This window comes from Diaphorina citri, unplaced genomic scaffold, assembly GCF_000475195.1.
Source record: "Diaphorina citri unplaced genomic scaffold, Diaci psyllid genome assembly version 1.1 scaffold224, whole genome shotgun sequence".
Classification (NCBI taxonomy): domain Eukaryota; kingdom Metazoa; phylum Arthropoda; class Insecta; order Hemiptera; family Psyllidae; genus Diaphorina; species Diaphorina citri.
Genome location: NW_007377661.1, coordinates 94,034 through 113,579, shown reverse-complemented (window position 1 = coordinate 113,579; position 19,546 = coordinate 94,034). Strand labels below are relative to the sequence as shown.

The window sequence follows — 19,546 nt, the reverse complement described above, 5'->3', positions numbered from 1 at the left end:
AGTTGGCCCACTCCATCCATCCAGGCCCTGAACTCTTTACTAAGCGAGTTCCACAATTCACTGAACTACTACTAGTATAAAATAAGAGATAAGAAGAGCCAAATAAAAACGCAGTCAAACACATGAATAAAACAATGTTTCTTTTTCTACAAAGTACATACAATAATAACAATATGTATAATAAATGATGTATGAAAGTATCCCGTTTTTGGGTGACTTGTTATTTCTTCCGTTAAAAGGAAACTCCAATTCTTCAGGTACAATATTGCAGATTTCTCCATCGCCCATTTCCGTCCGGTTGTATCCTTGGCAACTGAATTCAAACACAATGGAACATAAAGTTTTAGTGATCAACAACAATGACATATTATTTTGAGAATTTTTAAAACTAGATAAAATAACAATAACCAACATAAATATAAGGGAAACTTTTGTAGTATACTCAATTGTTTATTATAAATTCCCTTCCTCAATCATACAAAAAAGTACGAAGTACAAATGTTTGTAGAGCTAGACAAGGATCTTAGGTTATATTAAAAACCTTCCCTTAAATTGAAAAACTTGTTGTAAAAACAAAGTTGGAAACTGTCAACGACTTACCTTGAAATAATAACTGCTTTCTTTGTAACACACCTGTTTTACGCCCCCTACTGACGAAATGTGATTAGATCTATTTCGTTCATATTCAAATAACGAAAATGTTAAAGAAACGAAAAATCTTGCATGAAGAAATAAAAATAACATAATGAAAGCTAGCTTTCTGCTCACATTTTTCTATAAACCCTTGCTTAGATATTCTCTTATGCCAGTTCAATAAGATTAAGCAATTTGATTGTATAATTTTAAACCAAATATCAAACAATCAGATTGATTAACTTTAAGTTTTAATAAGAGTGTGGTCTCGGATATTAGTATTTTGCAATCACATACCGAAGTCTCTTCTATTCTGAGGATAAACAGGGACTAAACCGGCAAACTCTACGTTTTGAGGGGGTTTCAAGAATGATTCGTCATGCGATCCTGAACCAGTTGGGATATGTTTTCAACTCTTGTCATTATCATTAATCAACACAGCTAGACCCAGTGAAACAACATTGAACTTTTCACGTTGCTTCGAGATAATACTTACCAAATTAGCCAGGATCTTCTTCAACACTTCCTCCCGTTTCTTCAATTCTTTCATATCTTCATCAAGCGATGCCAGTAGTGTGTTTGTCTGTTTTGATTCTGTTGTAGACGTTAGATTTGCATGTGATTGACTTGGAGTAGGGTTCATCTGATTCCCGATCGTATTAGCTAAGGATCTAGGCTGTACTGATACCTACATTGATTGGCATAGTGCCCTTTCTGAGAGCATTTGTAACACTTGATTTTAGATTTATCACGTGGTAAAGTTTTCTTTACTTTGGTGGTGTCGAAGCAGAAGTAAAACTGACAGGCATTGAAGTAAAGGAATGAGTGACGGTTGTTGAAGCAGAGGTATAACTGACAGGCATTGAAGTAAAGGAATGAGTGACGGTTGTTGAAGCAGAGGTATAACTGACAGGTATTGAAGTAAAGGAATGAGTGACGGTTGTTGAAGCAGAGGTATAACTGACAGGTATTGAAGTAAGTGTTGAAGCAGAGGTATAACTGACAGGCATTGAAGTAAAGGAATGAGAGACTGGTGTCGAAGTAGAAGTAAAACTGACAGGCTTTGAAGTAAAGGAATGAGTGACTGGTGTTGAAGCAGATGTATAACTGACAGGCATTGAAGTAAAGGAATCAGTGACGGGCGTTAAAGCAGAGCTATAACTGACAGGCATTGAAGTAAAGGAATGAGTGACTGGTGTTGAAGCAGAGGTATAACTGACAGGCATTGAAGTAAAGGAATGAGTGCTCTACCAACACCCTACTACATTGATTGGCATAATGCCCTTTCTGAGAACACTTATAACACTTTTTAGATTTATCACGCGGTGAAATTTTCTGTACTTTGGGTGGGCATTGAAGTAAAGGAATGAGTGACGGGTGTTGAAGCAGAGGTACAACTGACAGGCATTGAAGTAAAGGAATGAGTGACGGGTGTTGAAGCAGAGGTACAACTGACGGGCATTTGCATATAGTGCCCCTTGTGAGCACATCTGTAACAGATGATTTCAGAAACGTCCAGTGGTTTGTGTAACTTGGGTTCTTCCTCCACTGTAGAAACTTCTTGGCATGAATCTGGTTCCTGAATGTGAACATTGAGAGGCAACTCTGTGGCTATAGTTTCTTCTATCACCATGGCTGTGGGCAAGTGAACATCAGGCACCTCTAGGACTTCAGATGTCATCCTCATTGCCAAATGTAAATCTCTACAAAATTAGAAGAGAACAATCAAACGTGTGTCAAATTCATTTTGAAAATCTTGAATGCCAGTTTACCTAAAGTCGCGCCGCGCCTGCCTTCTAAGCACTAAGTCGCGGGTTCGATTCCCGTCCGGAGCGAACTTTATCCAAGATAGGTTCGTTCTCGGAACGGCTGGCTTCCTCCCATCCTGTCCTCCTTATTTCTTTGATTACATACAGTTCCTTAAAACTCTTAACAAGAGCTTGATTAAACTCGAACATATGAAAAATAAGAACTATATTATAATAGCACCCATTGGTCCTATTACACACTACATATCCCAAGCCCAGATCTACAGTCTACATTGGAAATTAAATAGAAAAGATACTAGTAATGGTAACCCATTGAAACCCATTGGTCCTATTACACACTACATATCCCAAGCCCAGATCTACAGTCTACATTGGAAATTAAATAGAAAAGATACTAGTAATGATTTCACTTTTTTGTTTATTTTTATAATTAGTTGACAATGAAATAAATTTGAATAAATCAAACTAAAGAAAAAGGCTGTCACTTTTAGTAGACAAAACATACAACTAGGTACATAAACTTAAAATTAGGAAAAAAGGTAGAGAATTAGATCATGTCTAATACAGCTAAAGGTCATATTAGATAATGAATGGTCATCTGCTTCTAATATCTTTACATTAGAATACTAGGAGCTCAACCAACCTACGACATTACAATTTAGATCATGTCTAATACAGGTAAAGGTCATATTACATAATGAATGGTCATCTGCCTCTTATATCTTTACATTGGAATACTAGGAGCTCAACCAACCTACGACATTACATACAAATATTATGTAGGACCTACATAATATTTACATTGGACCTACATTGTAGGTAGTTCTCACTGAATATTTTACTCCCCGTAATGTTGATTACAAAAATCTGATAATTGATTCTTTATTCTCAGAACAAAAGTGACAATTTAATTTCACATTACTATTATACAAGAAACCTGAAGAAATAGAAACAACGAAGCAAGAAAAGAAGCATGAATAGAGAGAGAGAGAGAGAGAGAAAAAGACAGGAGGGAATCAGTACTGTAGCAAAGGTTACGCAGATCCAGGCTGATTCCCAAATGTGAGGTGGTTTTTAGTTGGTAATAATCCAACCTAATCTCATTCACCACGAGATTATCTTAACAAAGAAAGTAAGATTTTCCACCTCTACAATAAAAAAAAAAAACTATTACGAGCATATTACATTTATTAAAATACATTTTCCAGCAACAAGACTGGATTGTATTAACATTAGAAATTGTATTCTCATATGTAATATCAGCTACAGGTTTAGCAGGAGAAATCGTATTCAAAACGACTACTTCTTCTATTTTTTTAGCCTTGGATTTCTTAGTTTTGTTCACAGTTGTTACTTTTTCGCCTTATACAGGGTCGATGTTGTATTAACATTAGATATTGTATTCTCATATGTAATATCAGCCACAGGTTTAGCAGGAGAAATCGTTTTCAAAACGACTACTTCTTCTATTTTTTTAGCCTTGGATTTCTTAGTTTTGTTCACAGTTGTTACTTCATTAGGACTCTTAGATTTAGAATTGGAAGGTGTGCTCGAAATAGTTATTACTTCAGGACTACGAGGTTTAGATTTAGAATCTGTATTGAGAATTTCTACTTCATCAGAACTACTATCAGGATTAGAATTTGTATTGAGGAATTTCTTCATATCCCAAATCTGATCTATGATGGCGTCAATGGAGGAAGATGTAGCGTCAGAGTTTGAGGAAGTAGAACTAGGATCAGAGGAGCTGTTGTATTAACATTAGAAATTGTATTCTCATATGTAATATCAGCCACAGGTTTAGCAGGAGAAATCGTATTCAAAACGACTACTTCTTCTATTTTTTTAGCCTTGGATTTCTTAGTTTTGTTCACAGTTGTTACTTCATTAGGACTCTTAGATTTAGAATGGGAAGGTGTGCTCGAAATAGTTATTACTTCAGGACTACGAGGTTTAGATTTAGAATCTGTATTGAGAATTTCTATTTCATCAGAACTACTATCAGGATTAGAATTTGTATTGAGGAATTTCCTCATATCCCAAATCTGATCTATGATGGCGTCAATGGAGGAAGATGTAGCGTCAGAGTTTGAGGAAGTAGAACTAGGATCAGAGGAGCTAGGTATTGATAGTGACTCTATAGGATCAGAGGAGCTAGGTACTGATGGGGACTCCAACTCCCCTGGAGGACAAGGCTGCTCTGGGAAGGGCTTTGGGAATACTCTGATAGAAACCAAACTACGGACCATGGGCTTCTTCCCTTCCCTTTCCTGAAAAATGAAATTTCATTGAGTTTAGATTAGTAAAACAAAATCACACTCAGCATTGTTTTATCACGTCAAAAGGATAAAATAGTATTTTCCCGCAATTGTATATTTATATTTTATTTTTAAGTGAGATTCACATCTGTTATTTCATGTTATCGTAACTAAATTAAGGTCTCCTGTGGGCAAGTCCCAGTAAAATATGATTTCCAATCGTAATTTGGATTAAACTCGAACAAAATATGACATAATAATAAGTTTGAAACCATCTAAATTTAATTCGCTCAAAACTAGGACTGAATAGTTTGTTTTTCTCGACTGAAAATGACTCACCTTAACGGAAATTGGCGTGGAAAACATACGAAAGTGATAATCTCTGAAATGAGATTCCAATTTCTTTCTGGCTGCCGTGTTTCTCCATCTAGCGTTTCTGCTCTGAGTCCTCGTCTCACGCGTTTGGACATGCTTATATGGAAGAACGGTACCTGGAGGTATTCTTGGTACTAATTGTAGAAGCTTTTTAAAGTTGGTTGAAAAGAAGCGACATTTATTCTCTGGCTCTTTGTCTGACGTAGTTTTACTGACTGGAGGATCAGCCTTGACTTGTACACAATCTCGGTCTGGAGATTTCTCACGTTTGACAATGGTGATTGCTTGGTTCGTTGTATTCGACGTGGTAACTGTTGGTTTGGTGACATTGACTACATCTTTGGAAACTATTGAAGGCTCTGAGGTAACTACGATAGGACTTGAAGAGTTGGTGGAAATATTTGTCTTCTTGTCTGCAAGTTTGTTGCTAAGATTTGCATCTGTATTGGTGCTAGGATTTGCATCTGTATTGGTGCTAGGACTTGCATCTGTATTGGTGCTAGGATTTGCATCTGTATTGGTGCTAGGACTTGCATCTGTATTGGTGCTAGGATTTGCATCTGTATTGGTGCTAGGACTTGCATCTGTATTGGTGCTAGGATTTGCATCTGTATTGGTGCTAGGACTTGCATCTGTATTGGTGCTAGGATTTGCATCTGTATTGGTGCTAGGACTTGCATCTGTATTGGTGCTAGGATTTGCATCTGTATTGGTGCTAGGACTTGCATCTGTATTGGTGCTAGGATTTGCATCTGTATTGGTGCTAGGACTTGCATCTGTATTGGTGCTAGGATTTGCATCTGTATTGGTGCTAGGACTTGCATCTGTATTGGTGCTAGGATTTGCATCTGTATTGGTGCTAGGACTTGCATCTGTATTGGTGCTAGGATTTGCATCTGTATTGGTGCTAGGACTTGCATCTGTATTGGTGCTAGGATTTGCATCTGTATTGGTGCTAGGACTTGCATGACTGGAGGATCAGCCTTGACTTGTACACAATCTCGGTCTGGAGATTTCTCACGTTTGACAATGGTGATCGCTTGGTTCGTTGTATTCGACGTGGTAACTGTTGCACTGGCTGGAGGATCAGCTTTGACTTGTACACAATCTCGGTCTGGAGATTTCTCACGTTTGACAATGGTGATCGCTTGGTTCGTTGTATTCGACGTGGTAACTGTTGGTTTGGTGACATTGACTACATCTTTGGAAACTATTGAAGGCTCTGAGGTAACTACGATAGGACTTGAAGAGTTGGTGGAAATATTTGTCTTTTTGTCTGCAAGTTTGTTGCTAGGATTTGAATTGAAGGCTCTGAGGTAACTACGATAGGACTTGAAGAGTTGGTGGAAATATTTGTCTTTTTGTCTGCAAGTTTGTTGCTAGGATTTGCATCTGTATGGGTGCTAGGATTTGCATCTGTATTGGTGCTAGGATTTGCATCTGTCTCCTCATCCGACGACACGATGACTACATTGCTAGGATTTCTTGTCTGCAAGTTTGTTGCTAGGATTTGCATCTGTATTGGTGTTAGGATTTGCATCTGCATTGTTGCTAGGATTTGCATCTGCATTGGTGCTAGGATTTGCATCTGTATTGGTGCTAGGATTTGCATCTGTCTCCTCATCCGACGACACGATGACTACATTTGACCTTGAAATATAACACACATTTCGTTAGAATGTTTAGATTCAAAACAACAAGTATTTATTTAATAATCGAATGATTTGACTAAATAGAGGAAAAGTTGATCTGAAGTTTGGACCAGAGTACAACAGGGGAATGATTTTGAGGACTTTTGAAACTATTAGGAGTTGTTTCCATAGAGTTCCCGGTTGATTGAATCAAGTAGCGAGCGTCTGACGTTTCTTTCATTAGGTATCTGGTGATCTCAAACCAAGTCCACGACCTCTGACTGATCAGGTCTACATGGTGCTATTCTCGGCACCAAGAACCCAACTTTATGAGGAACTTTAAGTTAAGCACGATCTCTATTCGTGCAGCCCCGCAGCCATAGCAGTTGCAGAATTCTGGAGGTTTACATGCTGAATTCATTTGAAACCAGAGTACAACAGGGGAATGATTTTGAGTGCTATTGAAACTATTAGGAGTTGTTTCCATAGAGTTCCCGGTTGATTGAATCAAGTAGCGAGCGTCTGACATTTCTTTCATTAGGTATCTGGTGATCTCAAACCAAGTCCACGACCTCTGACTGATCAGGTCTACATGGTGCTATTCTCGGCACCAAGAACCAAACTTTATGAGGAACTTTTTAAGTTAAGCACGATCTCTATTCGTGCAGCCCCGCAGCCATAGCAGTTGCAGAATTCTGGAGGTTTACATGCTGAATTCATTTGAATAAGAACTTTAAGAGGAACTTTAAGTCCATGATAAAGTAAGTCTAATTAAGGAACTTTAAGTTAAGCACGATCTCTATTCGTGCAGCCCCGCAGCCATAGCAGTTGCAGAATTCTGGAGGTTCACATGCTTAATTCATTTGGACACGGATAAGTAAGTAAGCACAATGGTACAAAGTTCAAACAGCGAGGAACTTTCAACGCGATGGTACAAAGTTCTCATTGTGGGTTTATTGGTCCACAGTCACAAGCAAGCACAATGGTACAAAGTTCAAACAGCGAGGAACTTTCAACGCGATGGTACAAAGTTCTCATTGTGGGTTTATTGGTCCACAGTCACCCAAACGTACCTTCGTATGTGATAGTTGTCTCCCTTATTACGTACGTTTGTATTTTATTTCACAATGAAATTAATTTTAAATTGTTTCATCTAACAAGTGATAAATATTTTATTTTATTTTTCCTCATTATATCCAGTGTATTTCAGTGTATCTACCTGTGCCTAGCTACACCAATACACTATACAGTGATAGGCTCCATGCTCATCATTGTATTGGTGTTGGGTACGGGGACACTGTACTGGACTGGTTTTATTACTAGCCCATTCACACACTATAGTAGTGATACTATCCCAGCCAACTGTCAACCGATGACGTCAACATGGCTCTCGCAGGAGATCCAACCAGCACAATATGTAGTACTTCTGGTACTCTGAGTACAACCACTGTCAACTCCACGGCGACACGTGGTCATAGCGGTATCCTAGCTGTACCCAGACTAAATCCCCATCAACTGTCAGCATCAACCCCTTGTCTCAACTCAACAGATAATAATACTAACCCGAACACCCAACTACCTACAACATTCGTATCAAATGAGCAGCTTGGCCATTCCAACCCCTCCTTATCCGCGAACAACACAAACAATGGTTCAAACCGTCTCAGTTGGCAAATTGTAAGACCAAACAAAAGAAAGAAGAATACCAATGAAACTTCACTCAAGATAAAAATGAAGAGATCCGAGGGCCAACCTCCAGTTCCCATCACCCCCTCCATGTACCAGCCCATCGCTGTGGACGATGATAGTGAGGACATGGACATGTCCGCCCCAAATTCGCAGCATCAAAATCAAACCAACAGCAATTCTACTCATCCAACACCTCCACTTCCACCTCCACCTCCTGTCTTCATCCACGGAGTTGTCGATTATCAGCAAATGAAAGCAAACATTGGTACCGTTCTACAGGAAAGTGACTACACATCAAGAACCCTGGCAAACAATACGGTGAAAATAAATCCTAAGACATCAGATGCATACAGGACTTTGGTAAGACACTTACGTTCAAACAACATTGTATTTCATACATATCAAATCAAACAAGATAGAGCATACCGAGTGGTTATTAGACATATTCATTATTCAATTCCCACTGATGACATAAAACAAGATATTGAGCAATCTGGATTCAAAGTGAGAAGTGTTATGAATATAACACACCGTAACACTAAAACTCCTCTCAACTTGTTCTTTGTAGATTTAGAGCCAGCTGCAAATAACAAAGACATCTACAACCTCAGATATGTACTCAACATTAAAGTCTCCATTGAACCACCGAGAAAGTCCACCAATATCGTCCAGTGCACCCGATGTCAAATGTATGGACATACAAAAGCGTATTGCACCCGCCCCTTCAATTGCGTGAAATGTGGTCAGGAACACAGCTCCACATCCTGCACAAAGACTCGTGACCTTCCAGCCAAGTGTGCCCTCTGTGACGGCCCGCATCCTGCCAATTACAAGGGATGCACTGTTTACAAAGAACTTCTCAAGATGAAACATAAAAACCAACAACTCAGACAGGACTCCCAACCAAACAATGGATCAACACATCAATCAACGAGAAATACTCAGCCAGCCGCACAACCAAACAGCAGACCAGCCAACCAACCAATACTAAGTGCACAACCAAACAACCAAAATAATACCAGGCACACCAGCAACAACAACAACAACAACACCAGGCGTAATATAAACAACAATCACACTACACAAACATATGCAGACATACTTAAACAAACTAATAAAGTTACAACTCCACTTTTCGTTCATATCAAATTATTATTATACCTAGGTATATATATTAAAAAAAAACTCACCAGTGCAGAATATCGGGCATACTTGATGGCCAAATCAAAGTAGTTTTTAGCCAGCTCCTCGTCTTTCCATTGGTTCAAATATTTCTCGTATAACTTATTAACAGTGTCGGGTTGTTTGGTTCTCTTCTCCAATGCAGTTACAACTTCACTTTTTTTTTCATTTCAAATTATTATTATAGGTATATATAAAAAAAACTCACCAGTGCAGAATATCGGGCATACTTGATGGCCAAATCAAAGTAGTTTCTAGCCAGCTCCTCGTCTTTCCATTGGTTCAAATATTTCTCGTATAACTTATCAACAGTGTCGGGTTGTTTGGTTCTCTTCTCCAATGCTATTCGTCTGAGAGGAATTTCAATAAGTTTGATATGCTCCTTTTCAATCTTCTCCAGAATCTCGCGTGCCTTGTCCGGGTATCCTGGGAAACCAGAAGATAATAATGCGTAAAATAACATTATCTTCGTTTGAAAACTAAGAGTGGCAGGAATTTGTTGGATCAAAATAAATATTGTTTCAGTAAAGTGTAGAAATGGAGATGAAAACTATTAAATGAAAATTGAAAATCAAATGAATGAAAATTGGTTAATACCAGAGGAAAACCCAACATTTTCCAAAGTCAATTTCTTTTGTAGGTACTAAAATTTTGAGTCCATTTTTATTGAACTAAAATATTAAAGAAATACAACTTACCATACTTTTCCTCAAATGCTGCCCACTCGAAAGATCAAAATAAATATTGTTTCAGTAAAGTGTAGAAATGGAGATGAAAACTCTATTATCAAATGAATGAAAATTGGTTAAATACCAGAGGAAAACCCGACGTTTTCCAATGTCAATTTCTTTTGTAGATACTAAAATTTTGAGTCCATTTTTATTGAACTAAAATATTAAAGAAATACAACTTACCATACTTTTCCTCAAATGCTGCCCACTCGAAAGTCAATTTCTTTTGTAGGTACTAAAATTTCGAGTCCATTTTTATTGAACTAAAATATTAAAGAAATACAACTTACCATACTTTTCCTCAAATGCTGCCCACTCGAAATGCAAGTTAACTTTCTTGGGATGATGAATAGTACAGGCTCGGATGTAGATTTCTCTTATCTTCTCTACATCAGGAGTAGGTTTATCTACCAAATAACAGATGTACTGGGGAACACAACAATGAATAATCAGTTTAATACTTGGTAGATCTGTAACTCGCTCAAAACTAGGACTGAATAGTTTGTTTCTCTCGACTGAAAATGACTCACCTTAACGGAAATTGGCGTGGAAAACATACGAAAGTGATAATCTCTGAAATGAGATTCCAATTTCTTTCTGGCTGCCGTGTTTCTCCATCTAGCGTTTCTGCTCTGAGTCCTCGTCTCACGCGTTTGGACATGCTTATATGGAAGAACGGTACCTGGAGGTATTCTTGGTACTAATTGTAGAAGCTTTTTAAAGTTGGTTGAAAAGAAGCGACATTTATTCTCTGGCTCTTTGTCTGACGTAGTTTTACTGAGATCTGTAAGCTTTAGGAATCTATTCCCTTTGTTCTGTGTGTCTATTCTTTAAAGGTATACAACATAGCACGAACAAACATTTGGAGTTTTAGACACAGTCATTCCCAAAATTCAATAGAGAACGAAGGTGTTTTTCAAATTTATATTAGATTAACCACAAATAATGTAAAATAAACAAAACTTTTTTCAGAATATTTTGGGCAAAATGTTTTTTCGGAGCTAAAAATCAAATCGGGGGAAAAAAGGCAAAGAGGTAATGTTTCTTTGTGTTGAACATATTTGCCAAATTTTATAAAAATCGGACTAGTCAGTCGCGAGTTTTGGTGAAACTAAGGGAAAAAAGTCGAATTAAAACTCACTTTGTTCATTCCCTTACCTTATACCAGAACTCCTCATACAGGGCACAAGCAATGAGACATCTCTCAAACAGGATCTGTAAGCCATAGGAATCTATTCCCTTTGTTCTGTGTGTCTATTCTTTAAAGGTATACAACATAGCACGAGCAAACATTTGGAGTTTTAGACACAATCATTCCCAAAATTCAATGGGCAAAATGTTTTTTCGGAGCTAAAAATCAAATCGGGGGGAAAAAGGCAAAGAGAGTTTCTTTGTGTTGAACATATTTGCCAAATTTTATAAAAATCGGACTAGTCAGTCGCAAGTTTTGGTGAAACTAAGGGAAAATAGTTGAATTAAAACTCACTTTGTTCGTTCCCTTACCTTATACCAGAACTCCTCATACAGGGCACAAGCAATGAGACATCTCTCAAACAGAACCAGAATTCTCTCCTCGTTGCCTTTAGAGATCTCAAAGTCCAAATAATCTTTCCAATTCTTCAGCTGACACTTCTCCAGGGCTTTCACGTGGAAATAGGGTCGCTTGATCTGAAACAAAAATACATCAGGGTTAAACACAGAAGGTTGTTGATGTTGATGATGATGTCCAAGAAAAGAAAAGAAAAAAAGTTGTATTCAATTTCTTCGTTAAAAAAAACCCCTCTAAATCCAAAAGAGGGTTCTCCATCCAAAATGTCCTTATGACAAATTTTCTGATAGAATATCCCAATGTTGTCCAAAATACAAGTAGGTATACCAAGTTTAAAGACAATTGGATTAGTAAAAGTGAGTTAAAAACATTACAAGCTTTGACCCCAACCCCAAACATATATGTAAAGTACATCGAACACATAATATCTTAAGTTAAATAAAACCTAAGAAAAACTCAGCAAGAGGGAAACTATTGAAATGAAACTCACCCCCTCCTCAAATGACCATCTCTCTGCTACAGCCGAAGCAGTTTCCTTGTGTACTTTACGCCGAGCAGCAACAATCTTCTCTTTGATAGCATTAGCTTCATCTGCATCCAGCTGCGGAAGAAAAAATCCAGTAAGTATTAATAATAATATTGATGAAAATCATCAAAATCGGACTAAGCGATCTGGAGTTATTACAGAACGAAGGATTTAAGAAAAAGGGTCCAAAATCCAATGAAAAAAAGTTGCTTTACATGCATTTGAAGAATAGGACCAATATTTTGAATACGTGTGTCTACATATGTATGTCTTAAATCGGACCATTCAAGAGTTGTTTAAGAAAAAGGGTCCAAAATCCAATGAGAAAAAATTGCTTTACATGCATTTGAAGAATAGGACCAATATTTTGAATACGTGTGTCTACATATGTATGTCTTAAATCGGACCATTCAAGAGTTGAGTTCTTTTCAATGGTTATTCATCATGTTTTGTAATTACTGTTGTTAAAAGTAATATTATTACCATTACCATACGACTTAATTCATTGCGTCAGACTGCCTGTAGACTAGAGACTAGACGAACACTCATCACTCCAATGCACATCCTACTCGTACTTACCACAGTAGATTCAGTCTCCTCACCAGGAGGTATATTGTCATCCCCCGGTGGCTGGTGAAACAAACAAACATACGACTTAATTCATTGCGTCAGACTGCCTGTAGACTAGACGAACAAACTCATCACTCCAATGCACATCCTACTCGTACTTACCACAGTAGATTCAGTCTCCTCACCAGGAGGTATATTGTCATCCCCCGGTGGCTTATCATCTCCCCCCAGCATAGGAGAATCCTTACTCTTCTTCAGTGATGGCAGAACTTCCATGCGGATTGTCAGAAATTCATCCACTGGTAGAATGTCCTTGGGAGAATAGCTCCCGACGAAATTCTGGAAACTGGGGGACAATGAAGAAGAGAGGAATAAGTATCACTGACAAAGGAAAATTTGAAGTTTAGAAAACAGAACAACCCTAGAACCCACTATGAAATAAGTGAAAATCTTTAAAATTTAAAACACTCTTTTTTGATAGAATGTCCCATTGTCATCCACGATAAGTGAGTGCACCAAGTTTCAAGACAATCGTTCCCGTGAAAGTGACTCAAAAGTGAGTTACAAAATTTTACCCATACATAAGAGATCTGAAGTCAAATAAAAGCATGTAAAAAATCCAGGTATAAAATCAGAATTCCTTCATGATATAATTGTAGAATAGAACCCCCACTATGAAATAAGTGAAAATCTTTAAAATTTAAAACACTCTTTTTTTGATAGAATGTCCTATTGTCATCCACGATAAGTGAGTGCACCCAGTTTCAAGACAATCGTTGCCGTGAAAGTGACTCAAAAGTGAGTTACAAAATTTTATCCATACATACTTAAGAGATCTGAAGTCAAATAAAAGCATGTAAAAAATCCAGGTATAAAATCAGAATTCCTTCATGATATAATTGTAGAGCTAAATAACGATACCTAACCTAGCATACAAAGATATGACTTACCTTTCAAAGTGTGCAGTGTGTCCTTGCAGTGGTATACTGAGAACTCTATCAAACACCTCTCTAGCTTTGACAAGTTCTTTTAAGAGAGGAATAAGTATCACTGACAAAGGAAAATTTGAAGTTTAGAAAACAGAACAACCATAGAACCCACTATAAAATAAGTGAAAATCTTTAAAATTTAAAACACTCTTTTTTGATAGAATGTCCCATTGTCATCCACGATAGCACCAAGTTTCAAGACAATTGTTCCCGTGAAAGTGACTCAAAAGTGAGTTACAAAATTGTACCCATACATAAGAGATCTGAAGTCAAATAAAAGCATGTAAAAAATCCAGGTATAAAATCAGAATTCCTTCATGATATAATTGTAGAGCTAAATACTCGTAGAAACGATACCTAACCTAGCATACAAAGATTTGACTTACCTTTCAAAGTGTGCAGTGTGTCCTTGCAGTGGTATACTGAGAACTCTATCAAACACCTCTCTAGCTTTGACAAGTTCTTTCTGTGAGATCTCCCATTTGATGTAGCTATCCCATAGGCGGTCAGCTCTGAAATCAGCATGGTTCAACAGTTAAGTGGTCCTGGGTTCACACCTCAGAGCTCACAAAACTGAGGCAAATTTATTAGACGTTATAGGTGTTTTTATTTGTCAGGTGGAGCCAGAAGTTACTTTTGTTCTCTTTATCCATTTTTATCTTCTCTCATAACTAAAAATGTATGGATTTTAGTAGAACAGTCGATTGGTAACTCAGAGCTCACAAAACTGAGGCAAATTTATTAGACGTTATAGGTGTTTTTATTTGTAAGGTGGGCCAGAAGTTACTTTTGTTCTCTTTATCCATTTTTATCTTCTCTCATAACTAAAAATGTATGGATTTTAGTAGAACAGTCGATTGGTATGAAATCGGGTCTGGTTTTGTTCATTATTCGCATTACTCATCATGCTCAATTCAATTACCCATAGAACACGACTTTTCCCAAATTCCGATCGATGACTGACGGTTTCTAATTGGGAAGGTGAATAAAGGTCTTATGGGGTTGAGTGGATTAGAATACATCACATGTCTTCAGGCACACTCAATTGGTCAAGGGTCTAGGTTTACCTTGCCCTTGGAATCAATTTAATTTGAAGAAACCATATAACTGATGAAAATTTGCAATGAATAGAGCAACTTACAGACTTTTTCTCATAAATAATGAAACAACATTAAATTTTGTACTTCTGTGTAAATCAGGTACACATCTTCAAAAGATCTGAAATGTACATAGATTGAAAAACATAAGAAACACATGATTTTATTTATTTGCAAAAAAAATTACAGGTACAAACTTCAATTACGCATAGAACACGACTTTTCCCAAATTCCGATCGATGACTGACGGTTTCTAATTGGGAAGGTGAATAAAGGTCTTGTGGGGTTGAGTGGATTGGAACACATCACATGTCTTCAGGCACACTCCATTGGTCAAGGGTCTAGATTTTCCTTGCCCTTGGGATCAATTTAATTTGAAGAAACCATATAACTGATAAAAATTTGCAATGAAAAGAGCAACTTACAAACTTTTTCTCATAAATAATGAAACAACATTAAATTTTGTACTTCTGTGTAAATCAGGTACATATCTTCAAAAGATCTGAAATGTACATAGATTGAAAAACATAAGAAACACATGATTTTATTTATTTGCAAAAAAAATTACAGGTACAAACTGATACGATGTCAATAAAGGGAGAATTTTTCAAATTGAATTCCTCAGGTGTATCCCAGGTAGATCCATCACAGCTTGCAAATTACCAGTGTGATCAAACAGGTGAAAATAAATTAAATAAAACATCACAAAACATCGAGAAGAAAATAAAATCAATCACATGGTTAATTAAAATAAAATATTTATACCTAAAAAGTTAATAGCTTAGTATAAATATATTCTCAATAATTAAATATTAAATTAACTACTTATGTTAGAAATATTACTAGATTCCTATGTGGATATGTAGGTCCTTAGTGCTAAAGTAAAAATAGAAAAATATCGATGAAAAATTAATTGAAAAATCCTAGGATAAAAAAAATAAATTTCCTGTTTTAAGCAAAAAAAAAAAAACTTAATTCTAAAACTAAAAACAAAATCTAAAAAATAGTCAAAAGCACTTACCTGAATTCCAATCCACATGTATCGACAGAGGCCTTGTATTGTTGCCGCACATAATCAGGATCTACCGCGTATACAGATTTGATGTAGTTGAGAAAATGAATCCACAAATCCACTGAGAGAGGGATAGCTTTGAGTCCTTGGACAAATACCTAGTAGTATGACAAGGGACAGAAGTAGACAAATAAGTTCGATGTCAGGTCTAACTTGGGATGGGTTTTCTTGAACCCTTAAAAAAATACATAGAAGAAAATTTGAAAAATGAACATAATAAGAAGCTTAGCTTAAAATTAGTTTCTTATGTCTAAAGGTAGGAAGCAAATTATGAAGAAAATTGACTTAATAAAATCTAATCTCTCTTATATTTCATAAATGAGTGTACAAATGAGCTCTTTTTTCTCATTCGACTTTCATTATTTCAGGTCTTTCATGCACCAAATGCATTTTCAATATAAAATTGGAAGCAATGAACATTGGTCTCGTACTGCCACCTCTCCAGAGTAAAATAAAAAGTCTCCTACCAAGACAGAAGCCTAAAAAGTAAAAAAGATGAGAAATCGAGGGGCTATCTCTATAAAGATAGTGAAGGAGGAACAGATAGAAAATAAAGCAATTACCTCTTCACACTTGTCTTGGGTTCCCTTTTTCTTCTCATAGTCTGCATATTTCCTCCAATAACCATAGCAGTAGGGATAATGATAAAATCTAATAATAAATTTAATGTTAAAACGATTTTTCTTACAATAAAGAAAACTATGTAGTGCCTACGTATGTTCCTACTTAACAATATGGCCATCAGTATAAAAAAATAAAAATAATAATAAAAAAAATACATAGGTACCTACTGCAAAATTTGCAAATGAGATATTTTCAGGAACTTACTTGATTCATACTTCGTTTGCCAATGAAATCCACTTGAAAGTTTAATTGATTTTAAGTCCAAAAAAGAAGAAAATCTGTTGGCCTCATGGGACTACCAAGTCTTTGCCAACAGTATAAATAAGGTACATAATTCTAACAAAAAGAGAAAAAATCTCTCTTATATTTCATCAATGAGTGTAAAAATGAGCTCTTTTTTCTCATTCGACTTTTATTATTTCAGCTCTTTCATGCATCAAATGCATTTTCAATATAAAATTGGAAGCAATGAACATTGGTCTCGTACTGCCACCTCTCCAGAGTAAAATAAAAAGTCTCCTACCAGCTGTCGTGCTGGTGTATCGTCCGGATGATCATTTATTTCTTCCCAAATTGAAGACACTGCCTCTCGAACCTTTTCAACATCATTCAAAAACTGATCCACTCCTGTCGTGCTGGTGTATCGTCCGGATGATCATTTATTTCTTCCCAAATTGAAGGCACTGCCTCTCGAACCTTTTCAACATCATTCAAAAACTGGTCCACTTGTCTGGAACAGAATGCTACGTCCTTTGAAGTTTTCTGTAGTGTTTCAAAGAGAATTTCTGCTCTTGGCATAATCTGCGCAAATATTCTCAGCAAAAAGCGGAATTCCTGTTCTGATATGAAGTTCAAAAACCCCTTTGCAGTGGCAGAGGTCTCTCTGTCCAATATTGTTGAATTGGACATGTCTTCTAGAAGGGCTTTTAGCTCGACATGTTGTTCCTCGAGAACTTTGATGAGGCGGGCGTTGTATACCCATCTTGTTCCGATTGTTGGAAATTTTTTATTGGCATAATTGGTCAAGGCAACAGAACGGCTTGCAGCTCTTGAAAAAAATGCTGCGAACCCAGAGCAAGTGGAATAAAAAACCTTGCAAGCTGTGATATTATTCACACTCTGCTGAAGAACAAGGTTTAGTTCATGGGCGTAGCAGTGGACAAACATTGCTGTTGGATATTTCTCTTGGAGGAGTTTTTGTAGCTGATCATGTTCGCCAGACATTACCGCTGCCCCATCATAGGTTTGACAAATCAATTTTGTTTGCAGTTCAAATTCATTAAGAATCCTTTCAATGTGGTTGAATAATGCTTGGGCTGTCCGGTCCACACTCACATTTTCAAAACGAATAAACCGTTCAACAACTTCGTTTTGTGCCACATATCTAAAAAAAAAAAAAAAAAAAAACATTATGATATTCCTCTGATCCACAAGGTAACCCACTCACCTGGCTCTATCTTGACATCTAATTTCTTTTTCTTCTCTAGAGGTTCTGCAAGTTCTTCATCAGACACATCTTCTGCTTCAGGTGGTAAATCGGGTTTGGGTGCTGCGGGTAATTCTTCATCTGATACTTCTTCTGCTCCATCTACTTTCTCTTTTGTTGGAGGGGGTGGGAGTTCATCTTCTGACACAACTTCCGTGTCACCAATTTCCTCATCAGGAACATCAATAACATCAATCTTGGGCTTGATGACGGGTACTTCTATTATGTCTTCATCATCATCATCTTCTTTCTGTAATTTGTTGAGCTTGATTTTGGTTTTGGCAGTGAGGTTCAGTGTTGGACGTCCCACATTGGGCTTTCCATTCAGTGGTTCTTCTTCAAGCTCTGGAACTATGAGAACAGAGATCAAATATAAAAAGGAAGAAAATGTAAATAATGGTAGGAGGAATAATGTCTTTATTACTGCTATGACAAAAAGTGGAATGAAGTTAATCTAGCTTAGAAAGATGTTCTTTTGTATTATTAATTTATTACATAAAAAAGTTGGCATAATTGGACTGGCCAGTCTTATTCTATGTGACAAGTTGCTTACTTACCAGTATCTTTTGAGCTTTTTATTACAGGTCCTGCATTACCATTTTCCTTTGTCACTTGAGAACTACCGACTGTGTCTCCTTCATTATCCTTGTCTTCTGCAGAGTTTTTACTGCCAGTCTTGTCATCTACAGTCTTTTCATTACCATCATTTTCTGCAGATTTTTCATCATCTACTTTTTCTTCCAAGGATTCTTCATTTCTTTTCTCTGCAGGTATTTCATTATCCTCTTCTACATTTTCTTCTATTTTGTCTCCTAAAACATCTTCATTGTTTTCTATATCTTTAGATATAATTTCATTACTTTCTACACCTTTTTCATCATCTACTCCATCTTTTTTTCATTACCATCATTTTCTGCAGATTTTTCATCATCTACTTTTTCTTCCAAGGATTCTTCATTTCTTTTCTCTGCAAGTATTTCATTATCCTCTTCTACATTTTCTTCTATGTTGTCTCCTAAAACATCTTCATTGTTTTCTATATCTTTAGATATAATTTCATTACTTTCTACACCTTTTTCATCATCTACTCCATCTTTTTGTTCCTCACTACTTGCATCTTCTTTCTCTTCTGTTTCAGGTTGATTTTCTGAAACACTGTCACTTGGTTTGTTCTCTATCGGGTTTTCATTGGTATTTTCTTGTGCCTTTGCTTTTAGTGATTCACCGTCATTGTGTCCAATGTCAGTTTCCATTGGTTCTTGGTTTTCTGGTTCAGGAGATTTAGTTTTTGGTGATGATGATTCTGCTGCTTTAGCGGCTGCAGCTGATATTAAGTTTGCAAACATTATTAAGTTAGAACGTTAC

At 36.7% G+C, this 19,546-nt stretch overlaps 2 protein-coding genes and 1 long non-coding RNA gene across 3 annotated transcripts; all 3 read right to left on the bottom strand.

Annotated features, from left to right (window-relative positions):
- Positions 1 to 2,800: 2,800 nt before the first annotated feature.
- On the bottom strand, positions 2,801 to 3,617 carry LOC113466181. The gene is made up of 2 exons (XR_003390654.1): positions 3,157 to 3,617; positions 2,801 to 3,045 (listed from the first exon to the last, which is right to left on the bottom strand). It is a non-coding gene; the product is annotated as an uncharacterized LOC113466181 (long non-coding RNA).
- Positions 3,618 to 4,081: 464 nt separating this feature from the next.
- Positions 4,082 to 6,659, bottom strand: LOC108252011 (mucin-5AC-like). The gene is made up of 4 exons (XM_026821345.1): positions 6,368 to 6,659; positions 6,095 to 6,311; positions 5,000 to 6,005; positions 4,082 to 4,672 (listed from the first exon to the last, which is right to left on the bottom strand). The coding sequence occupies exons 1-4, from the start codon at positions 6,657 to 6,659 to the stop codon at positions 4,082 to 4,084; spliced, it is 2,106 nt and encodes a 701-aa protein (XP_026677146.1).
- Positions 6,660 to 8,533: 1,874 nt separating this feature from the next.
- LOC103506252 (pre-mRNA-processing factor 39) lies at positions 8,534 to 19,502 on the bottom strand. The gene is made up of 13 exons (XM_026821344.1): positions 19,275 to 19,502; positions 18,739 to 19,071; positions 18,143 to 18,532; positions 17,321 to 17,756; positions 16,635 to 16,722; positions 16,021 to 16,169; positions 14,289 to 14,414; positions 13,076 to 13,259; positions 12,308 to 12,418; positions 11,772 to 11,936; positions 10,559 to 10,694; positions 9,746 to 9,963; positions 8,534 to 8,569 (listed from the first exon to the last, which is right to left on the bottom strand). Exons 1-13 carry the CDS (start codon positions 19,432 to 19,434, stop codon positions 8,534 to 8,536), a joined length of 2,532 nt encoding a protein of 843 aa, XP_026677145.1. The 5' UTR covers positions 19,435 to 19,502.
- Positions 19,503 to 19,546: the final 44 nt, after the last annotated feature.

Excerpts from the sequence above, each read along its gene's own strand:
- LOC108252011 (XM_026821345.1), bottom strand. The coding sequence starts at position 6,659 with ATGAGGAGACAGATGCAAATCCTAGCACCAATACAGATGCAAATCCTA. Across the intron at positions 6,312-6,367 it reads TATTTCCACCAACTCTTCAA|ACAAAAAGACAAATATTTCC; the intron begins GTCCTATCGTAG and ends ACAAACTTGCAG. Across the intron at positions 6,006-6,094 it reads GCCAGTGCAACAGTTACCAC|TCATGCAAGTCCTAGCACCA; the intron begins GTCGAATACAAC and ends CTGATCCTCCAG.
- LOC103506252 (XM_026821344.1), bottom strand. The coding sequence starts at position 19,434 with ATGGAAACTGACATTGGACACAATGACGGTGAATCACTAAAAGCAAAG. Across the intron at positions 11,937-12,307 it reads GATGGTCATTTGAGGAGGGG|ATCAAGCGACCCTATTTCCA; the intron begins GTGAGTTTCATT and ends TTTTTGTTTCAG. Across the intron at positions 9,964-10,558 it reads AGCATTTGAGGAAAAGTATG|GATACCCGGACAAGGCACGC; the intron begins GTAAGTTGTATT and ends CTGGTTTCCCAG.